Source organism: Lineus longissimus, chromosome 4, assembly GCF_910592395.1.
Source record: "Lineus longissimus chromosome 4, tnLinLong1.2, whole genome shotgun sequence".
In the NCBI taxonomy this organism is placed as follows: domain Eukaryota; kingdom Metazoa; phylum Nemertea; class Pilidiophora; order Heteronemertea; family Lineidae; genus Lineus; species Lineus longissimus.
Window position 1 is genome coordinate 18,759,600 of NC_088311.1, and position 22,864 is coordinate 18,782,463.

The 22,864-nt window shown below is 43.7% G+C and overlaps 2 protein-coding genes across 2 annotated transcripts; both read right to left on the minus strand.

Annotated features, from left to right (window-relative positions):
- Positions 1–2,638: 2,638 nt before the first annotated feature.
- LOC135487216 (uncharacterized) lies at positions 2,639–8,160 on the minus strand. Its single transcript, XM_064770711.1, has 2 exons — positions 7,988–8,160; positions 2,639–5,760 (listed from the first exon to the last, which is right to left on the minus strand). Exon 2 carries the CDS (start codon positions 5,699–5,701, stop codon positions 3,923–3,925), a length of 1,779 nt encoding a protein of 592 aa, XP_064626781.1. The 5' UTR covers positions 5,702–5,760; positions 7,988–8,160; the 3' UTR covers positions 2,639–3,922.
- Positions 8,161–8,762: 602 nt separating this feature from the next.
- On the minus strand, positions 8,763–17,601 carry LOC135486468 (transforming growth factor-beta-induced protein ig-h3-like). Its single transcript, XM_064769267.1, has 14 exons — positions 16,910–17,601; positions 16,188–16,298; positions 15,423–15,554; positions 14,808–15,066; positions 14,151–14,333; positions 13,578–13,728; positions 13,029–13,172; positions 12,458–12,667; positions 11,871–12,001; positions 11,427–11,597; positions 11,086–11,193; positions 10,412–10,564; positions 9,790–9,865; positions 8,763–9,456 (listed from the first exon to the last, which is right to left on the minus strand). Exons 1-14 carry the CDS (start codon positions 17,419–17,421, stop codon positions 9,224–9,226), a joined length of 2,574 nt encoding a protein of 857 aa, XP_064625337.1. The 5' UTR covers positions 17,422–17,601; the 3' UTR covers positions 8,763–9,223.
- Between the last annotated feature and the right edge of the window lie 5,263 nt (positions 17,602–22,864).

Below are 22,864 nucleotides of genomic sequence, written 5' to 3' on the forward strand. Positions count from 1 at the left end.
AGTGTGATGTCGAGCAACGGCAATAGGCAGAATGATGCATCGCCTTCTAACACGTAAGATGTCATGCAGTCGCCGATTCTAGGCGTTACGTGCCTTGATGTCAGCAGTCACCTGTGCAGTACAGAATGAAGCATCGCCTTATAACACGTAAAATATCAAGCAGTCGTCAATTCTAGGCATTATAAGGCACGTATAACGCTGCTTGACATCTTACGTGATGTTTCATTCTGCACTCTATTGATATCAGAAGACGCCAGTGCAGAGTACAGAATGATGCATCGCCTTCAAAAACGTAAATGTCAAGCAGTCGCCAATTCCAGGCGTTTTACGTCCCATGATGTCAGCAATCGCCAGTGTAGTATCAATGATGCATCGCCTTATGACACGTAAGATGTCATGTAGTCGCCAAACGCGCCTTGATGTCAGCAGTCGTCAGTGTAGTAGGATGATGCATCGCCTAACATCTGACATGAATGTCTGAGTACCCTGTCTGATGTCAGAAATCGCCAATGTAGTGGGATATGCATCGCCTTATTATATCTATAATGAAACGCCAATGTAGTAGGAGTCTGCATTGCCTTTTTGTAACATGCCGGTACATGTATGATGTAAAGCTTAGGAGTAGGAGTATTCATTGCCTTATAGCAAAACAATGCCTCAGGAGACATTGCTTCCCGGCGGAGCGACATTTGGCATGTTACCCTCCCTGGCGGGCAATATTTATATAATGTCATGCAAACTCAGGTGTAGTAGGAGTGTGCATTGCCTTATAACACTCTTGACTTTATTAGACACAACAACTAATCTGGTAGTTATTGTACCGACTGTGAAATTGGTAAAAATATTAGTGAACTAAGCATTAGTTAGATATCTTGGTAAAAAAGCAGTAGTAAAAAATAACCATTATAAAAATGGTTAAGAATTTCTGTTTCGATAGTTAAAACAACTAATTTCACATTCGTTGCAATAGGAACGCCCAGAATATTTTTTTTTTGAATGAAATAGTTATTTTTACCAATGAATGATGCAAAGCAAACGCTTTAATTAGTGTAGCACGAATATGCACTCCTGTAATATGGACTCCGAAACCACATAGGTAAGTCAATTTGACTGAAACTTCACCATTTCTTCTTTTTAAACACACCCAATTCACTCTCAATTTAAGAAGAATTATATTTCAAATGATGAGACCACGCATGCGTATTGATCTCAAACTGAACTATTTTCGTAAAGGGTTTTTCATTTCCATGAAATTGTCCGTTTTCAAAATATACAAGAGCCATCAGGTGCAAAACAACATGTGCTTGCGTTAGAGTAATTTAAATACGGTTTTCCCCGCACAAAGATGGAAAGCGCTCGCATCCGCTGCGCCATCTCCTGTGAAAGTGATGTCACACTATGCGTTTCTCTGCATTTGCTGGTACATTACGTTGATTTGCCCTGGCCCAATCGACCCCCGCTGCGCCATCTCCTGTGAAAGTGATGTATGCATTCTCTGCATTTGATGGTACATTACGTTGATTTGCCCTGGCCCAATCGACCCCCGCTGCGCCATCTCCTGTGAAAGTGATGTATGCATTTCTCTGCATTTGCTGGTACATTGCGTTAATTTGCCCTGGCCCAATCGACCCCCGATGCGCCATCTCCTGTGAAAGTGATGTATGCATTCTCTGCATTTGATGGTACATTACGTTGATTTGCACTGGCCCAATCGACCCCCGCTGCGCCATCTTCTGTGAAAGTGATGTATGCATTTCTCTGCATTTGCTGGTACATTACGTTGATTTGCCCTGGCCCAATCGACCCCCGCTGCGCCATCTCCTGTGAAAGTGATGTACATGTATGCATTTCTCTGCATTTGCTGGTACATTACATTGATTTGCCCTGGCCCAATCGATCCCCATGAAAGCTGTTCCTTGGGTCGATGTAATCAAGATTTGTCCTAAAAACCCATTGATAAGACAGTAGAACAATGGGAATTTAGGCCAAGACCCAAACGGGCTTTTCCGTTGGGCTGGGCCAAAGTTCTTGCAACTGTTAACCTTTTTTAACATGTTCGTCATAAAATGTATCCGTGTTTTGATGCGATAGACAGCTACATGTAGAAAAGCCGCGGCATTGTTATATGTACATTTATGTGAATTGATGTTTTCTGTTCGAGATGTAAACGTCATCATATCACCGGCAGTCCATGAGAGCAAAGCTATATTTTCCTCCTGAAAAATTCGATTTCAGAAAAAGATTGTTGGGTCAATTGCTAAATCCCCATCCAATTTCCCAAAAACCGAGGCCACTGCCAAAAGGTTCTATGGCTAACCCTGACCTAAACACATCCTTGGAGCATTAGTCAGGGATTCTGGGCCCGGTTTCTCTGTGAATCAACTTAAGACAAAACTTAAGAAATTCTCATACTTAAGTCACCAAAACAGACTTAAGATTATTTGCGAAACCGGGCCCTGCAGTCGATAAATTAATGTGGTGTTGATTCTCTTTGCTGTTTCTGCTTCAGATATTGCTTCACACCCTGTTGTGAGTGCTGTAAGTCGAGGTTTCCTCAGTTGTACAGCTGACACTGAGGCAAAAGATGCCATGAGTAAGTTACTAGATCGCATTATAGACAAACTGCTTGGTCATATAATTACTTTTCAAACATTTGCCAATTTTTTTTCTTGAAAACGAACCCTACTTTGTAAACACTGGTTACAACTATGTGAAATACTCTCCTATCAACAACTCGTCCATCCTACTGTGAGACACAACAGTGTAGACCATGAACTCGGAAAACAGGTGAGGAATTGTCGTGCTGTAAAATGTTTTGATAAGTACACAACCAGGACGGAATTGATATCAAGATCTTAAACACGATTCGTACAAAGTATTGATGTAAGAATCGGATTAAAATCTTGTACAGTTTCTTACAAGATTATTATGCGTTTCTTATAAGATTCTATTTCAACGTCTTCTTCTGAGTTTCGTGTAAGATTCGTGCGAGATTCCAGTATTGGATCTCGTTCAGTTTCTCATAATATGATTATGTGGAATTATATGCTGCTAAAAATATTTTCAACTGTGAAACAGCTATCTGTTTAAGTGTCTAGCTATTGCCGAGGCACCGTTATCGCGAGAGTGTTTCTTTAACTTTCGCCAGTTGTTGCTTTTGAGAGTGTTTGCCCTCAATGTTTAGGGCACTGAAAGACAGATGATTGACCGCTTTTTATCTGTTTCCTCCAATTCAAAAGTCCAGGTCTCTCTAGCTGTCTATTGTATTGAAAAACCAAAAACGTTATACCTTTGGTTCTGTTCGAACAGTATGCAGGTGCAATTTTAAAAGCATACCATTCCCATGTTGCCTATTTGGCTGTTTGAAGGTTTGGTTAAAGGTCGTCGGGAACAACACATAAGGGATGTGTACGGAATCCCAAATGTTGTGTGTCTCAAGGCATGAAGGGTCGAGGTCAATACGGAGCATGAACGTGATACTCTTTATTCACTCTTATAAGGTCAATTGACATTGAGGCATAAACACGTCGTGCTCAATATTATGCACGCAATGTGCATTTTAGTCGCATCCACAATTGTCCGATTAGTCCGATTGGTTCATTCGTCACCAGCGCCAATCCTGGTTCACTGATCGAATACTTTATGCAGAAAGACAATGGTCATGATGGTTGGGGCAAGAGCTTAATATTAGCAAATGACCTTATAAAAGGTGAAAAGAGAGTATTTCGCACTACATGACACGCAAGAAGTTAGCAGTAAATTATGTTTTAAGCGTTTCAGTCTAAACACTCAGAAGGATGAGACGTCTTGATACGAAAAGCATTTTCGGATCTTATTGATGACGTACATGTATTTGGCGATATTGATAATCTAAGCGCATGATTTTTCTATAAAATCGACACTTGGAAATGTACTGGCTGTGTTATGCCACCAAAGGCTGGGCGCTCATCTGAAGCTCCTCAAATTCTGCTGCAGGAAACCTGCTGTCTGGCGTGCTCATTTCAGGCGTGAAACTCCCAGCAGACCCGGAGCTACGGGGCGCAGAACTCCGTGATTGTCCTCGCGATGTCAACTCGTCTCCATCCTGTTCTGCATTCACTTGATCTATCACTTGAGCCACCCCAGACGCAGGCGTCTCACTCCTGCTCAACGCGATGATGTCGTTATCCGAAGCCACTAAGGATGGCAATGGCAATATGGTGTTATTGTCCCGCTGCTTTGGCCATTTGTGTCGGAGGCATGACTTTCGAAAATGGGGTAATGTTTCAGCATTCATGACGAAGTCTCTGTTTAGTCCATTTGGCCACAACGCGTCGTGCCGAATGATCAAGTCGTTGTGCTTTACATCCCGCTCAAGCGGATCCTCTGCAGTCACGAAGTAAAAGTACCAATCGTCCGCCGTCGTACTCATCAACAAGGCAGCCAGTAGATAGAAATCGCAGCAGCCAACCAAAGACCTGTATACCAAGACTCGGACAGTCCCAAGAACGTTATCTGACTGGCCAACGTACCGGAAATGGGGAACCGTCTTGTGTTGAAAGACGTAAACCCCCGGTTCATGCATCTTCTTCGCCAGTGTGTGCTGCGTCTCGCTGTCTGGGTGCCATTTTGTTGCCTTCTCAGCCAAGATCTTCATGAGCATTGGCAGCTGGAAATATTTGTCACCGAATGGATAAATCGCCGTGTCCACATTCAATCCCCACCAGCCACTTTTCAAACACAAGTCTCGCTTCATTGCTAAACGACGACTTTTGTCTCTGCGATCCAACATCTCTTTGAACAAGGCGCATGCGTAGTCTAAGTTATCCGCATCCTCGTCGTCGAACGAGTTGAAACGAGATTTCAGCGTTTTAGTGACGTCATGAAACGCATTGACCTCGTTGTCGAAGCGTTCCAAGGTCTTCTCTTTCAATTCGATTATGAAGCGTTTAAACATGGTGTATGTTAAATCTTCCAAGGGGATAGGCTTTGCTTTGAATGTTTCTCTTTCTCTTCCTGAATCTGGTGTCGTTGCGTGGAATGATTCATCCGCCGGTGGCCAGGCGTGCTTGAGGCAAAGCCGCCTGATCTCAGGTAAGGTCGCCGGCGTGAGGTTGAGCTGCATGTTAAGACCGCAAGGCCACAGGCTGTTGTGTTCCAACACCACTTCATTTTCGTGGTGATCTAGCATTTGTAAGTCGCCGTGAAATCGGAAGAAGAAGTCCCAGTCTCTTGCTTGTGAGCACAGGAATGCCGCGACGATTGGAGAGAACTCGGCGGTGCCTGCTAGTGCTCCGAGTATCAAACATTGCACACTGTTGACAACAAAACTCGACTGCGAAGCGTAGCGGAGGCACGGGATAGCCTTGTGTTGGAAGACGAATATTCCTGGCCCTTCGATTTTGTCGTTTAGCTCAAGCATGCTGTCGCTTAAGTTAAACCATTCCATGGTCTTCAAAACTAATGTCTGACGGAATTTAGCAAGTTTCATTGTCTTTCCTTTTCCCTCGAAGGCCGATTTGGGGTCTGCACCCCACCAGCCGCTGCTAAACCTCAGTATCCTTTGACATTGTAAATCTTCTTCCTCGACCTTGGAACATACTGCATCCTTGTGCAGTTCGTAGAGTTTCCGACATATGTCATTGTCGCCTTCCTCGAAGCGTTCGACTCGAGATAGGAGGATGCCCTCCAATGACCCGAAGTCCTCGCTTTCAGTCGCCATCTTGCTTGAAGGGAACCGGGGTCAAGGTCAGTAGGGCGTCATCGTTTTTGTCTGGCAGTCTGAAAGAGAAAAATGAATAGTCATGAAGATATTAACAAAGTATGGTAAGCGGGTATTCATGTTGACGGAGCAAATTTCTCGTTCTGATTCACCATCTTGGCCGATGTGACAGAAATGTTAGTCTTCTGGAATGTAAGTCCAACTACGTACGATAGGTTTGAGAGAGAACTGAAATCTCACTTAACGGAATAAGCAATTACGTTCAATGATCAAACGGTTTGCGTTCAGGATAACCTTCTAAATCAGAACTCAAACATGCTTAGAAATCACAACCGTCAATACAGCAAGGTATTTTATACAATTAACGAAAACAATTTTGCATTATAAATGGGTTATATAGTGGCCTACTAGTTCATTATTTGGCTTAGAGCAGTCTGGTGCATATTTGAATATTCCCTGAAGGGCTGTTTATACAACCACAGGTTAATCGCCTTTTCTGTTTGAAAACAGCAGTAGTCCTTCGCGAAAGTAAAGACTAATAGGGTGTTTTCGCAAATCACCCGAAACGCCATCATGATATCAGGCTTTTTTACTTCTACGTCATGTCGATATTTGCATAATAGTTGGCGTTTCGGCATCTTGGCGCCAGGCCAGTGCTTTTCAATATACTCCGAAACGCCAACTTGAACCGTTACATTGTATCTCATTGTTTGACCTCCTGATCACGAAGGCGAACAATAGGGTAGGCGTTCACGTAGACGTTTCGGGGGCTTTGCGAAAACTTCCTGTTCCGTGGACCATGTGCTCATGTCGTGTATGAAAATTTCGTCACTCTAGCTAGCTACAACTATCGGCTTCAGGTGAATGTCCTGTCCTCTGTTTCCAAGGTCTTGTAGGGTGAAAGACGCTGAGCAGGTAAACCAACAAACCAGGAAGCATCGGCACATCAGTCGATAAAGCAGTAGACCAGTATAGCAATATCAAATGTCACTGCTGGAAACGTGTCCATCCCTATTGTATGGCAATTTGCTTGGTATGGTTCTACAGGGACCAATCAGCTTCAATATGCCCAGGGTAATACAAGTGCATAATAGAATCCTTTTCCTAGACACTGTATCCTGTAGGACATTTAAAACTGTTGCAACTGCAATCTAAATTTAATTCACACAACTTGATTTGTCTGTATTTCTACATGCAGTACGGTATTGGCGACAAATTGAGCATGAGTTTCACGGCACCACTAAGACAGCCACAGCCAAGGCAACACCATGTTCCATTATAAAGGAATAATACCATCAGCCCGGTTGCCAGTGGCTGTTTTTTTTAGTTGATGGATAGAAAATCGTCGCGATTACCGGTGTGTTGGTGCCGCGTGTCGCGTGTCAGAAAGCCATCTCTTCATAAGCGCAGCGAAATCCAGGTGCAGTGTCCTGGACGTGCTAGAGGATGTCGTTTGAAGGCGGAAGAAAGAAGCGACATGTCGAGCTCACGTGGTGTGATGCTGGGGCATGATGTTCCTTGATAGCAATGTCCATGCCACGGCTAACTTACCATACTGAATAGGTCTCAGAGCAGTGTCGCGGTCGCCTCGGTGTAATTGTCAGAGTTGTAGCTATCCGCAAAAGGTGTCCCTGTGACTACGGAAAATCTTGGTGGTCTTATCCAATTGCTTCTAAAGTCTCCAACTCGGATTCCGCGACATGAATGTGAATACGAACGTGTTGATGATATCAACGTGTTTCCTGCATGCTTTGCTCCAACACGTGTGTCATACATTGAATGCACACAGCTTTGATTGAAAGACCTTGTAACCATAGCTGTTAAATTTATTGATCTCTAATTGACCAGCTTTGCGAATCGATTGAAAAATCACAGTGATATTTGGGATCGATCTGTCGTGCCGGGATCAATGGCAATACAGGATAATAAATATCACCTTATTAATTGCTAAAATGATATATTTTACGATAAAAATCACTACGCTGCACCTATTCTTAGTCTTCCTTTCTTAATGAAATAGCGGGAAAAGCTAAAAGTGCCCCAAAACGAGCGGTTTTTATTGCTGCGACCTTCGACAATTACCGCTGCGATGATTAATAAAAAGATCGCTCGACAACGGGTTAAAGCGCTAATCGATATTGTTTTAAGGTCGCTCAGAGATCATTATTTCTTGCTGCCGGCATCTGCAATGACACGCGCAAACGAGAGAGTTTTTGTCGCATGCGATCTTCATCGCAGATTTAACAAATCGGCTCCCCGACAAATTTACCTACTATCACTTCTTACCTCCAAGACCAAAGCAGCTTCAACCCTCTGTGTAGTCCAATGTAAGCTCCTGCTTATCATGGAATATTTCAGATGACACAAATAAATATTTAGCCGAAGTTTCTTATGCAAAAACATCAGTCAAAACAAACTTCTACCAGGTTTGGCAATGCCGTGTTAGTTTATGGCATAAAACCAACACAAATTTCAATACTGGTGTTAATGCTAGTACTTGGTTCGATTGTTACCCCTGGCTACTAGGCCTACGAGTTGTAAATTAGCCAAGCTTTACAGGCTTTCTTCAGCTCGCTGTCATAGCCAATTGACGCCTAATAAAGCGGTAATATGTCTTCGAATAGTCAGATTTTCATATCGAATACGGCATATTAGGGACCATTCTTCGTGCCCTAAATGTAGGCTATTGAGAGAAAGTAAATTATTGTGATCATTTGAATAAGCCATGGCTGACCTGTGATGTGGTTGAGCCTAGGTATTTCTAACTTCGCTAAATAATTAGAGATTGTATTGAACGATATCCAGACTTGGTTATACGATTTCCTGCTCTCGAAGACCATATTAAAAGTAATTAATTTTGTTGGCCTAGTAGCGGCGAAGCCTGCCTATCGATCAACGACCAAAATGATCACCACTTATCTTACAAAGTTGTCAAGGAATCACCGAAAACACTCTGGGATAAGTTACACCAGAAACCTGATGCCTTTAACATGTTTAACGGCCTGACTGCGGTGAGATGGGTGAACTGAACGTATAATGCCAAAAAAACAGATATCAAGGATTGTAAAGCAAAAATACTTTTATTACACTATCATCAATGAGTTACATAACCGTATAAGTATTGTGCGCTTATCATTTTGATTAACATACACAGCGGCGTATACATGTACATACTGCCCCCGGGAGGGTCCATTTCACTACAAACTTCTAATTAATTTGCCACTAGGGCATTGCTCGTTTCCTGTCACAAGGCAATGCACGCTTTCTGGGACATTGCACTCTGTATAATTGTCGAAACGCTTGTATCCCATTATATCATCAACCCAGTCATATAAAAAAATGTATTTTGATCAGTAATTTTGTCAACCGAGAGTAACGTCCGATAAATCCAATATGGGCAAACCTTTGCAGACCGACGCGACCGCTTCTCGTCTTTTTAGTCCTCGACGTCATAATATGGGACCCTCAACTTCATAATACATGGATATCCACTACCATCAAGGCCTATTATCCACACGGCTACTAATGCAGCCATCCCACCCATCCACGCTGCCCTTGAATGATGGTGCCATCAATAGCATGGATGACTCCATTGGTGGCCGTAATGTCACATGACTCCACGTCAACGTTGCTGACCTTGACCTTTCCGAAATCTGATCTCAAAGTCAGGTACCTGCCGGCGAGATTCTGCAGTCTTGGCATGAAGGTCGACCATGGCATTTCACTGTCGGTGAAACTGGCGCAGCATAGGGAACCTAAAATGAACCAAACGAAAACAATGTTACCCATGTAAATGGGATTGGCAATCAGAATATTTGCATTTGGTCAAGAAGTCAGTAACAATAGTCGCTTTGACGTGGGAGGAATCTACAATTTTGTGAAAATGTGACAAGAGATTGCTATGATGCAAGATAAACTTGCGTTTTGGTGCTTTGGGGTTCTTTCTCAGTGCTTTTTTAAAGACCCCGATCTCCCGATATAGTCTCGTTGATACAGAAACGATCAGACAATTATTTGATGACATGCACTGACATGCACTGCGATGGAGCATGACCGTCGCAGGGTATTTTGACCAATAACAAACCCACCTCTGACCACGTGACTCTTCACAAAGCTTCGGATGCTGTCAATGCTGTCTGTGCTGATAATGATGTCCTCCATGGACTGGAACGATGAGACAACCAAAAATCTCAAATATGTCAATTGATCATCTTCCGGTGACTAGTGTGCAGAGTTAGGGGACTGGGCCGTTTCGTTGTACTGTGAATCAGATGGGTGAGACCCCTAGTGACTGGCGACTTTGTGTTTCTTTGAGCTACCTGGCTCCTGCCGAGTCTCTCTGTATGGTAGTCGTGAAAAGGACACTTGCATTGATCGAGTTACTTCTCTTGAAAGTATCTCTGGGTACGGCAGAGCCATCATTTGCCGTAGGAGGAAATAACTGACTTTCTAAACGCAAAACCACGGTATATTTCTTTGAAGTCATGGAAGAAATGGCAGATTATCAGAAATTATTCAATGACATAACATATCTACAGTATTGCTTCATCATATTCAAAAGGAGCTGAAAACGTGAGACGGAACTCTACCCTATAGGTCCTACTGGCGAGTTTGTTAAGCATCGATTTCAACATTCAGACCTGTTGAGAATTGTTGTACATTTTGAAATGCATTTTGTTAAATGGGGATCCAGTATAATCATCCTCTCACCTTGTCTGTGGGAGCGAACACGGTATAGGTATCCTCGGCTCCAGTCAGAAGGTCGATCAGACCACCGGACCTCGTCAACAGGTTAATGAAAATGCTGAATCTTCCGTCCGCTAGCAGGGTGTCCATGATGTTACCTTCTGGTGGGATTAGCACCTGAAGGAAAGATAACGCGTATGATACTTATTAATTGATACTTGACTTATCAGTGCGATCATCCGATGCCACTCGGTCGCCAGCCCCCGCAGGTCACCATCGCGCTGATAGTCCTTGCGTCCCACTCGACCGCAACCATCCACTTCATCCGGTGTCACCGACTCATCTTTCTTCGTTTCGCACTCGTCGCATTAGGAACCCATCCAATAACTGTCCTTGGAAGTTTGGTCTCTGTTCATACGGCTAGAACAAGGCTTAACCATATCAGCATAAGCCCCCCCCCCCCCCGCCCTGTTTATGATATAACAAGTCATCACGGCCATCTTCGAAAATTATCGGTCAAAATGTCATGATACTAGCTCACAATAAATTTCTTGCTCAAATCGGCGAATACTTTGTTGTGTACTGAGTGCTGTCCAAAATAAAATACCGGTATGTCTCCCAGATAACAAAATCATGCCCTCCTTCTCAAACAAACTTGTCGATATTTTTCTTGAATTTGAGCTGAAATGTTACCTCACCTTATCAATGATGTGTACGACCGCTTGGTCAGTGCAGGTCCACAGGTTTGACTTCACAACGCGAGCACATTGAATAGTCTTAGTGGTCTTTCGCAAGAGAGACGGAAGCTGAAGGAAGATCAGAGTGTTTTATGGGAAAGTGCATACGTATCGATTGCTGAACCATACATGCCATGCCTCATTGTTGGGTCTCTGAAATAAAATCAAGACCTACACGTAGAGCTAAAATACTGCTCAGCCCCACCCACTCGCTCTTGACCCAGTGTTTGATTGTGCCGTGACATTCCTAACCAAGCCCGTAACACCCCCGCCTCGACAAAATACAAAGGCTTTGTACTTACGTCTGAGGTGGTTTCGGTTATTTTGATATCTTTGCCGTTGAGTGTCGACAGTGCCATACCATTCTCCAGGTCCGTGTATCCCATGTGAGGTCTGGCGATATGGTAGTTGAGGAGAGATCGAAGAGCTCTTGGTTCTCTCTTAATAGCATCAAGCTTTGCCGTCGGCAGGGCCTGGAAAAAACGAGAGAAAGAAATCAGACATTCGCAGCAAGCCTCCCCACCCCATCCAACTTCATCCAGTGGAACCTTGTGGACTCCTCTGATACTCTTTGCAGGACACCCTCTCCTGTCCATCAAGTCACTGCCTTTGGTCCTGAATGATTTTCTTCTATTCAATTATAACAAGTGTGGATTAATCTATACTTGATTATAAGGATAGTCAGAAGAGTGTTACTATTAGAGAAGGCTCTGGTGAATTTCTTGAATATCTTTGTTGACACGTACCGCAATAGCTTCATTCGTTGGAAAGAAGAATGTTACGTTCTCCATACTGTCGACGGCTGATCCGAGATGAGCCGAATGGAACAAGCTGACGATGTCTGTGGCGCCCTCTCTATCGGCCAAGTCAAGAACAACTGGAGAGAAGAAAAAACAAGTGAATAAATAGCGAGGCTGAGACTTATGGTTATGCTACGTATGCGCGTGCGTACGCATATCAATTCAATTTGATGTCACTTAACTTTCAGGGTTGACCATACATGTAGGCACCGCCTTTTTGGCTATAAATTAAGATTCTAAAAACTATCAGAACTACTTCAAAATCAAGTGAATACCCAAAACTATAGGAGGCTGTTCTCTGGAAAACAAAGAACTGACTCCCACCCTTGGAAATTGCATTCAGTTTGTTTTAAAAGAGTTCTCATTGCTTAAAGATTTCAAGGTGGTGCTTGTATTTAACGACTGCAGAGTCTAAAACCGGGTTGACTTTGGCTTTTCTTCTGAAAGTCACCTCCTCCCACCTCTCCCTGGGCGAGATGGCAGTTACGACATAGAGAAGCTTGGTAAGGCTTTTTGACTTGAACTTGACTCACCTTGAGATTCTAAAACCTTATCAATAAGGTGAAGGACGCCATTTGTCCCTATTATGTCTCTTGAGGTGATCTGCGCATCATCAACAAAAACAGCGCCAGCCGCATCTTTGCTCAGTCGGACGTTGTTGCGGAGGAGGTCAGTGACCCTGGTGCGGTTATCGATGGCGACACTACAGAGGAATTCGGGAAGAATGTGCGCTTTCAGGACGTCTGAAAAAAAATCAAATTAAAATACCTTTTGTGGGGATGATTCGCTGATGTTACTGTTTGTGTATCCTAGTTTTAAAATTTGGAACCAATCTACAATAACAATGGTAAGTGTATAGTAGTATTTTACAGCGTACTACTAAGCGACCCGCAAACTAGCGATGTGTGTCACTGCCACATGTAATCGTGATCGCATGTAACAGAAATCTCAGCTCGATTTAGTAGCAGTGGTCGTCACAAGAATTGGAGGTCGCCTAACAGTGTGATTACAGGTATTACCCGCAGACGAGTGATCACTTCAATTGTCGCAGGATGCAGCAATCAAAATCGCTCGTTTGCGGGGTGTGAACACCAATAGGCCTACTTGAGAAGCAGCTGTCGGATGCACCATTTAAGAGGCGGTTCCTGATGGCAGGTCTCAACTTGGAGATGGCAGCATTCGTCGGGGCGAAGATCGTGAATGGGCCGTCCTGGCGAAGAATTTGCGTCAGTCCAGCGGAGTTGATTGCTGAAGTAAAAAAATCTACACTGTAGATACCTACCAGATATCATATTTGTCTGGCCGCAGTATGATACTAACACTGAGCCAAATCACGCATCCGGGCCAGGGTCCCGCTTGCAGCCAATCAGGCATAGCTAGCTGGGGCCCTGCCTGTGCTCAAACTCCATTCAATTTTGTCGCAGCGGCCAGACGATCTTTTTAGGCGCAAACCCTGGTTTTGGTAAGGGCATATTACAAGATTTTGCTGTGTTTATAATCTTAGGTTTCCAGGTTGTTTGATTCAGCGTCAAATTCTTCGTACGAGCGTGAATTGATTCGGTGTTCTGTGCGGTAGGGGAGACTCCTATTGGCGACTTCCTGTAAGCCTATTCTGACCTGGCTCCTGCATATTGAGTCCTTTAATTGTTTTACCTTTCCTGAGTAAGTTTAGTTCCGGGTTCTTCCTCAGAATGTCCACGATGTTGTCCTTTGCAGGGGCAATGATCCTATCAATGACGTGTATCACGCCATTCTCCGCAAGGTTGTCAGCTTGCACAAACTTAGCACAGTTGGCCGTGAACAACTAAATGAGAGAGAGCATTATTTAAGGACTAAAATAAAATTATAATAAGTGGTCAAACTTTGTACGCAAAACGGTTGCATCAAAATGATAGTTCACCATAATGTCACGTGACATCCAAGAACAGCGGATTACATCTTTACCACAAGTCTCTTTCAAATGATGTATGCTGCAATCTGTTTAGTGGGCACAGACCAACGGAAGAGAGGGAGGTACCCTCATGCAAGAATAAAAGCCGGTCCGCCAGGGGAAGATACGTTGCTAATGGCACTGTTAGCCTTGCTTACAGATTAGCTTGTTTAGACAAAGTAGGCGTAGCAATTTATTCATTTTCACAGGGAGGCTGGGAGGGGGAGGGGCACGCGGCGTGAACTTTCGTAGTCTAACCCCACAAAAACTTGTCTGTACACTTTTCACTCACTAACCTTCTTTGGATATCGGTTGATTCTAATCGTCGATTCCGGGTTAGCTGTTTCAAGGAGGTGATTGTCCATGAAGTCATTGGTCTGCATCATTGAGAATGGCACAATGTGGCCCTCTAGCAGCCTCTGGGTTGATGTGATGATCTCGTTAGCTTCGGGGGACAGAACAACGTAGTTTCCAATATCCTGAAATGAAAGAGAATAATCCAGACCAACAACAGTTGTGGGAGATTTTCGCGGGACTGATAGTGTGTTTGAAGAGGGGTATCATTTTAAAGTTTTAGGCCAATCATTTTCACCGACCGATGCTTAGATTTCTTAACGGAAAACTAGATGCCAAATTTAACCTTCGCTTTTTTTCATTTGATTTGAAATCACACACAAATGTTTACTTTCGGGTTAATTGTACCCGACAAAGTTTGTTTGTTTAAATATAGCGAACCTGCCGTTTGGTTGTTTGGGGACAGTCAATTCGTTATCCCAATTCGCGACAACTGTCTATATGTTTAAATCACACAGATGGATTCGTAGCCATTGAGTGGCAGATTTCTTCTCGACGAATGCAACACAATTGAAACCAAAAACACGCGATTTCAATGTCAAGAGTCACGTAGGCCCAAACGGGAGGAGTATAAGGAAAATGTAACATGAGGCACATACCACATCATTTGGCACATATTGCTCGAATGCGATGTTTCCTGGTGCAAAAAGTGTAAGGTTACTGGCGGTGAGGGAATTGTTGAGGCCAACGCTCTCCAGTGCAGTCAAGAACTCGCTGATATCAAGATTCCTTGCCGTATCAAGTAGATCAGTCATCTGGACGACCTCGGTACAGCCTAGTTTATCTCGTTTCCGCTGGAAGCCGTGGCAGCACCGGTATTTTAAGATGGTCGTATTGTGCCAGCCAGAACACTCAAAACTGAAATATGGAAGAAAGGTTCAGACTTAGCTCTTTGGCGGCGACAGGAGAGCACTTAATCTGCGGTGACCGCTGGTACCAGCGGTTGTATACCACTTTCATGAGTTTTAAAACCGCAGTATGGGGGGCAATATCAAAGTTAGCTGAATAGCACGCAAAGTCGTCAAAACGAGTCCCCTGCCTTGGCCCATTGCCCAATAGCTTTAGGTAACCACTTCGATTTCCCTCAAGCAGCGATTTGGGACTTCCAATATGCATGATATGTATTGGTCAAAAGCCCTCAGCTTGACACTGACAACACTTTCTGCGAAGATAATGGGGCACCGAGGATGACCTTGACCTGTGACCTTACTTACGTCGTCTCGCATTCATACTCATTGCCCCTGTCCTCACACCGACTGTTCTTTATCATCGAGAAGAGGCCTGGTGTGGGCGTGGCAGACGATTTTCGCTTGTTGTCATCGGTCTTCGTCACGCAAACATTGGGACTGAAACAAAATACGATGCGCTTTGGTGGGAGTAAAGGCGATGTGTAAGTTCTTACGGTATAAGTCTTAAAGCATTTTACGTTCCAGTCCAACCCAAAAAGCTTCACGGCACGTACTACGTTTCACTTGGCCATTCCAGCCAAATGAAAGTACCGAGTCTTCCGATCCAAAGTCGGAAGCTCTTCCACTGCGCTACCGCCGTGCTCCTAGCGCTATAAATGGCTTCGTTGTTTTTCGGACGCTGTCAACGTTTGGACAACTTGTAACCCGTTTGGGTAGGTTTTTCAATGGACATCCTGTAAACAAAAACAGTTCCAGAAACAGGAAATATAACTTCGTGGTGGCCTGAATAATAGAGGACTTCAATCTCTGATTAAAAAAATACTAAATAAATGAAACACAAGTTCCTGGAACACTGCATTTAATTAAGGACTTGCCACGGCATTGTAAAGATAAAATCATCACGTATTTCCACTGATTCGGATGCCGATGACAATGGTAAACATCGAAAATTCGCGAAACCCAGAGTCCTGCGTCTAAGACTTCTCAGCTGACAACGCCTGAAGTGCGTATTTTTTTTGTCTGACTATTAAAAAGAGCTGAAGCGCGAATCTCCAGACAATTGAGTCTTACCCTTTCCACCATTCGAAGGCATCACCAAGACCGAAGTCGATGCTGAAGTCAAAAGATGGCCCGTCGAAAAACCAATCTGGGAGACCGAGAGCTGTTGACAATCGGGCCGCACTGAAAAAAAATACAAGTAGACACAAAGGTCAAGGTAGACTCCAGCATCCTGTTGGCTACTAACTACCGAGCAACTTTTAATCTATGCTATGAAAGAAAAATATAAAAAGGCTTGCGTAGGCGTTTACTTTGGTAGAGTCAGAATACATGTACGTATTTGATGAGCTCTAACCGGACTTACATGTAACACCGTCTCTGTTTTTGGTCTTCCTCGTTTCATTTGATTCACATTATAACAGTGAAATAACAAGATGTACGAATACCTTACCGTTCTTCAAATACCTGGGGAGCCACCCACGAAACGGAAATTTGATCAGACCTGTATGTACATAATGCACAAACATGTCTCGTACCTTTGGCCAGCGTCTCGCGAAATGAACCAAACGTGCGTCACTAGAAACTTACTAAATGTGCCACAAGTTGATGACACTTTTAGAGAGGTCTGGGAGATACCTTAAGGCCCTAGCATGGGGTCTAAAACCAAGATAAGTTATGGTGACGCCCTTGAAGTGACTCATTACATATGACAAAAGTGTGAAATTCACTAAACGCTGGGGAGGTCGATTTTCTTATGTTTCTAAAGTTATAAAATGCCTTGACCGGTCACTCACCCTCGTCGTCTGCTAGAAGTTCGCCTATGGTGTCCTCTGCCTGCTAAATCTGGGTCCGTATCCAATGTTGGCATCTGTTCTTTCGAATCAACAACATCAACATTAACGAGCCTAAGGTCATCCCGCCGTCCACTCTGGCCTCTACCCCTACCGCGGCCGCGACCGCGCCCTCTCCTGCCAGTGGGCAACCAGTCCAAATCATCATCAGTATCAAGGAAACCGAAACGACCCCTGTTATGACGCCGTCCGCCGAGTTGACCTCGCCAGTTTCTCGACCTTCTGTCGACCTCGATGTCATCCCATTCAAAATCATCCGCATTCGGCCAGTCAACTTCTAAATCGTCATCCCAGTCCTCTCCTGTTCGTCCAAACGGCCGCGGCTGTTGCTGCTCTTGTCTCCCTTGGCCCCTGTTACCCCCTCCAAACCCGCCTTGATGTTGCCTCCCGCGGTGCCGAGCCTCCGTCACGAGCAGCAGCGTCACCGTGAGAAGAAGAAGCAGAATGCCTTTCATATTAACCGAGCTAGTCCGAAATGGCGAAATATTGCAGAGTATCTTCAAATTGGCCTGAGGCTGGACCAGTTAAAAATGCAATACTGATGTACGGTCTAATCGCAGAGCTGAATGTTTGTAAACTTTCCGAAGACAGAACCGACACAGTTAGAAATAAGTCGTTAAATGACACCTTGACATTCCATACGTTATCAAAACTACACAAGACCTCTGCTCCTCGAGTGTTCTAGATAGACGGTCAAAATACACTCTGTTTTAAAAGATAAAAATATCCATCTTTTAATTTCTGAATTTTGTTGGGTTCAGGCCGCTCTTTCACTCATCCGGGATTGAAGGCATGTGCTGAAGGTACGACTTTCCGAACGATGTCGCGCCAGGCCCGTTCTATGTACTGTCTAACGAAGAACACCTGTGATTCAAACGAGACAGTTGCACTCACATCAGTTAATCAAACACTCTTTTCGCTTACGTAATTCTGTATCTTCTTTTTCCTACGTATAATCTTTCTGCGAAATACATTTTCTCTCGGATCACAAATCATGAAACCTCTTCCGCTGGGGCGCTGCAATGGGTATTTGATTTGTCTGTCGACAACCCTGCGGAAAATCCAAGAAAACTGGACTTTTTTACAGTGCATCGTAACTTCTGACGCGTATATCCGATCCGCCAAATGACGTGGTTTTGCGTCATTGTAAGCTTCTCGAGGTCTGTGGAGCGACCATCTCAATATCAAACAACAACGAGTGTCGTCAGAACTCAGTCTGTGACGGAGATTGGTGTAAAGTCGACTTCGTTGTCGCAAAATGTTTTGCATCGAATGTAACCGCGAGCAACGTGTTTTGAAACGGATCATCGACAAGTAACCTAGGCCAAATCTGTAAGAATTACGTGCGTCATAATATCAGTTATTGACTTTGATTGACACCCAATTATCAAGTGAACTCTCTGACTACAATATATGCAATTAAACTTTCTAAAGAAAAAGGAAACCGGGTTAAGAACTTCCCTGGCCTAAATTGGTCCGCGTGATACCACTAATTACAAACTAATTAACTAACTACATCGAATCTGTGGTACAAAAGACTAGAGAAATATATACAATGTAGTTGACAACGAGTTTACGATGAAAAAAACTCCACTCTGTTCCTGTTTTTATCCGGATCTAACCGGTCATGTTATTATTCCTTCAATATACATGTATATGATGATTTTCTCCAGTTGCATTAGTGAACTATTTTTCTGTTTGTTTTTCGTGTTTAACATTTTTATTTCAACTCTTATTTAGCGCGGTCTTACTTACAAGAAATGTAGGTCCGTGCACCCAGATAATAACATGTACATGTCTTGGGAAAACGCGTTTTTCGTGGTTATTCTTAGCGCGCAACGGGTCTATCAAACTCCTGTTGTGGGGAATCTTTCCTCGCAGTCTGAATGTACCCGGTTGAGCACGACGCGGCACTTGCAACGGGCTTCCTGGAGTACTGGGACGGTGATATCCACACGTATCAGCACGATGGTGATCGATAGAGGATGGTGTGTGGGGGGGGGGGGGGTGTATTTCAGGTTCCGAATTACTCCGGTAACGCACTTTCGTCACTGGCAGCTGGAGAGACGTAATTTTGAAAACACCCCACCTGGGGTTTATTTACAGGCAAGTATATAGGCTCTCCTCGACGATAAAGTTGTAGCTCGATTGAGCCGATCAGCTTGTGCCAGACTCTACTTGTCATGACTGACTTGATCTACAGACATGTATGAAGATAGCTTCATTGATGTTGCAGAGATGGACGTGTAGTGGTACACTGACTGAAATGCCATCCCCTCGAGGAAAGTGTCCTTCTATTATGGCAGCGGACTAAGATATGATTCTTTAGAGACACCTGACCTTTAGCGCCTCAGCCTTGGACATTAGAAGCCGATAAGGCGTTTCGGGGGATTTACGAAAACTCACAATTCCGGACACAGGGCATCTGTTCTTACACCACCTTGTGGCCGAAGACCCTCATATTTTTTGCTCTTATCGCGTGTAAAATAAAAGTAGTTTGTTTATTATAGTGTCACCCCTAATGAAAGGGCCAGCCAGCTTTTGACTTATGAGACACTCTTTGCTTCCAAACTCCTATCTCTAATGACAGGCGCCTGGCGAGAAGGCAGTTTGTACCCTAACTATTTAACTAGCTGGCGGCAACCAACCGGCCGCATCGGAAAGAGGTTACCAGCAGGCCTGGAACGTCCGACCTTTCGTTCATGAAGCGGACGCCTTAAAGGCATACGCCGTTCGTTAAACATTTTGAATTTGTAACTGAATTAAAAAATTTCCAATGCAAAAATACATACTAGATATAAATTTCAACAATACGTGCTTCTCTGGAAAGGAAATGACGACACACAAGAAACATACAACAGATTAGTTAATTTTGAGGGGCGTAAGGCGCGCAATTATTATTATAATCCGATTGTACCCCTCCAACACTGTTATGGGAGGACCTTTTTTCTATTGTGTTGCAAAGGTAAACCAATACCTTTATCCACCGTGTATGCCATCACAGGGACACCGTACTCCTTTGATCAAATGGCTTATGTAATTCACGTAACGCAATGGTCTCTCTCAAACAGCCGAATCCCATGTCAATTTAGGTGTATTCAGTATGTATGCGTAGAAGTTTCAACCTCTAACGTGGTTGGCATAGCTGCCATCTGGTGCCACCTCAACTCCACGATCCTAAGAAGGACACCAAGTTGTGATCCTTTGGAATTGACCCGATAATATCAGTGGAGTAGAGCAGAACATCTGACGTCATCTTCGCCTGTTCTCGCCCGAATGTGTTAAGCCTAATCTTCTATTTTCTATATTACAGACTTTGATTCGAAGAACGAAACAAGAAGAAAGAGTCAGTAGAAGTCGGCCACCTAATAAAACAGGTTGCCGCTCAAAAGGCTGTCAATGACCCGATAATAACAGTAGAGTGGAGAAGAACATCTGACGTCATCTTCGCCTGTTCTCGAATGTGTTCGGACATCGGTTTAAGCCTATCAACTCCCATGAGAGCAGTTTTGTGCGGTCGATGTCTGAGAAGACAGTAGAATAATGGAAATGTTGGCCTATAGGTACTAGCGGGCTTTGTTCAAAGTCAGTAGACGATCGTGTATTCTGCCAGGTCTGGATTTGTTTAATTACAGGGTAAGGTGCAAAATTACGCGACGGAATTTCCGGAACGCCGAGAAAAACGCTTGACTGCAAGGAGAAACTGAAGCCACGTCTTGCGCCGCACTTTTTCGCCGAATTACTGTTATTTTTAATCGCATGGCATTCTGGTTATAGTTCCCACAAAATATGATAATATGGCCGGGGAAGTTTATTGAATATTTCTCCAGTTTTAGCACGCGCATGAAGTATAATGAAGTAAATATATCATACCACGTAATCGATGTAGAGCAGCAATAGTTTCTTCCTTGACATCCTCTGGGAAAACCAGGGCAATCCCGATGAAACTTCACCTGGAGCCCAGGTTGATACCAATTGTCATTTTAAGTTTTTTTAATGGCTGCCCGATATTGACGATACAGAATTCAGTTTGGGGTAAAAAATTATATTCTGCATCTAACAGTATGTAATTGTCTAACAAAGCCATAGCAGCAGACTGTAATTTATAGGTCGTGACGATGAATAGATATTGTATGTAGATTATTTGCATGCGACAGACATGGGAGGCATTCGTTGGAACTCTCTCACGCATGGTTTCTCGAAATCTTCATAGATGGCGCGGTCGTGATGAACAGATTGAAAATATTCTCATCCTTCCGTACATCCCTATTATTATCTCTGTACAATAAGAGAGGACGTTGGCTTTTTTGTCACACTCGTTCTGGAGATTTGCCACAGGTAGGCTGTGACACTCTATACCAAGGGAGTACAGCACGTTGTAGAATGTCAAGGTCAAACTATCTTGGAGCAGACTAATTTTCTGGGTCATGAACTCATTACCAGAATCAGTTCAGATAAAAACATCAACATACACTGGGGCACTGTATCCTAAGCAGGCTCAGAGCAGTGAGGTGCATCATAAAATGGCTCATCACTGCATGGTACGAATAATCTGGTGGTGGTGGGGGGGGGGGGGATTAAACCTTAGAGTAACCAAAGCCAAATGCTAATCACTAGGCATGCTGAGTGGCATATGAAGGAACCGTTTTCAGGAGGTGGGGATGTTGCCAAACAGGTAAAAATCTACCCTGTTTGGCGAGCTGGAGACTTTACTTTAATATTAATGAGTTCGGCTCTCCATCCAGGACAAGAAAAAGTCGCTGTTTGGTAAGCCGGGCTTGCCAAGTAGTCACTTCCTAAATTAAAATGATAACAATAACATACAATGGTCAAGAAGGAATGAATAAAGTAAGAACAAGAAAATAAGAACAGAGATATACACCGTGACTCGAGCCATGAAGATAGACCTAGGCCCTATAACGCCGGATGTGCTTTTATCGTTGTTCTCATCTCGACAGAGGGCCAGGCATACACGCTACTCCACGAAACAAGGAAGTTGCGAGGCCAGTTTTGACAGCAATTCTTTGACGTATTCTTGGCCGACATCATGCTACTACCAATAATGAATCAGAGCACAGGCCACTGAATCATGGGACCAATCTTGACACTAGAGGCGCTGATTTCGTTCCTTACAACGCCTCTAGAACTGGTGAATTGCCACCATCTTGAAAAGCAGTACCGCGGATGTGGAAATGTAAAGAATCTTTACAATTGCAAAGAGGCTATCGCATCACCACTACGCCCGAGAACACGATGGCTGCACTACGCTGCATTGATAGTTTGCAATAAATTCACGTAAAAACACACCAGAACATCTCGGGTTTTATTTACAAAGATCATATTTTGTTATTTATTTATAAAACAAGCCATTTTATGAAAGAAGGTGGCACTTACTAGGCCTGGATAAGACTTTGGAGTTTGAAGTGGTGGTGACGCAGTGTTGAAAACACCTGAATCTCAGAATGCCGATATCCAAGATGGCGGAATTTTACCAATTCCAGTGTCTGAAATTGAATTTTAATTTCGGCACTGTGCGAGTTTGTCAAGGGACAAGTAAGTAAAAATGGGTTGAAAGATTGTAAAATATCCATGAAAAAGGGTTAAGGAAGAAGAAGGAGAAGGAATCCGCAGAGGTCCCGTAAGGTCTCTGAGACCTCTTTGGATTTCTTGCTCCCTCTAGGATTTCCTGCTCCCTCTTAGTCTTACAATGATTTGACCCCTTACTGACACTCGATTCAGTGGCCTGTGATCAGAGCATGGCAAAAATACTGTCATTTCAAATCGACCGAAAAATACCAAAGTAAACGGTTACAGGCCGCTTGAGCTTCCCCATAAGGGTCACAACGCAATCTTCTTGAGATGTAGGTCGTTTATTTAGGCCTGTACATTATCTCAGAA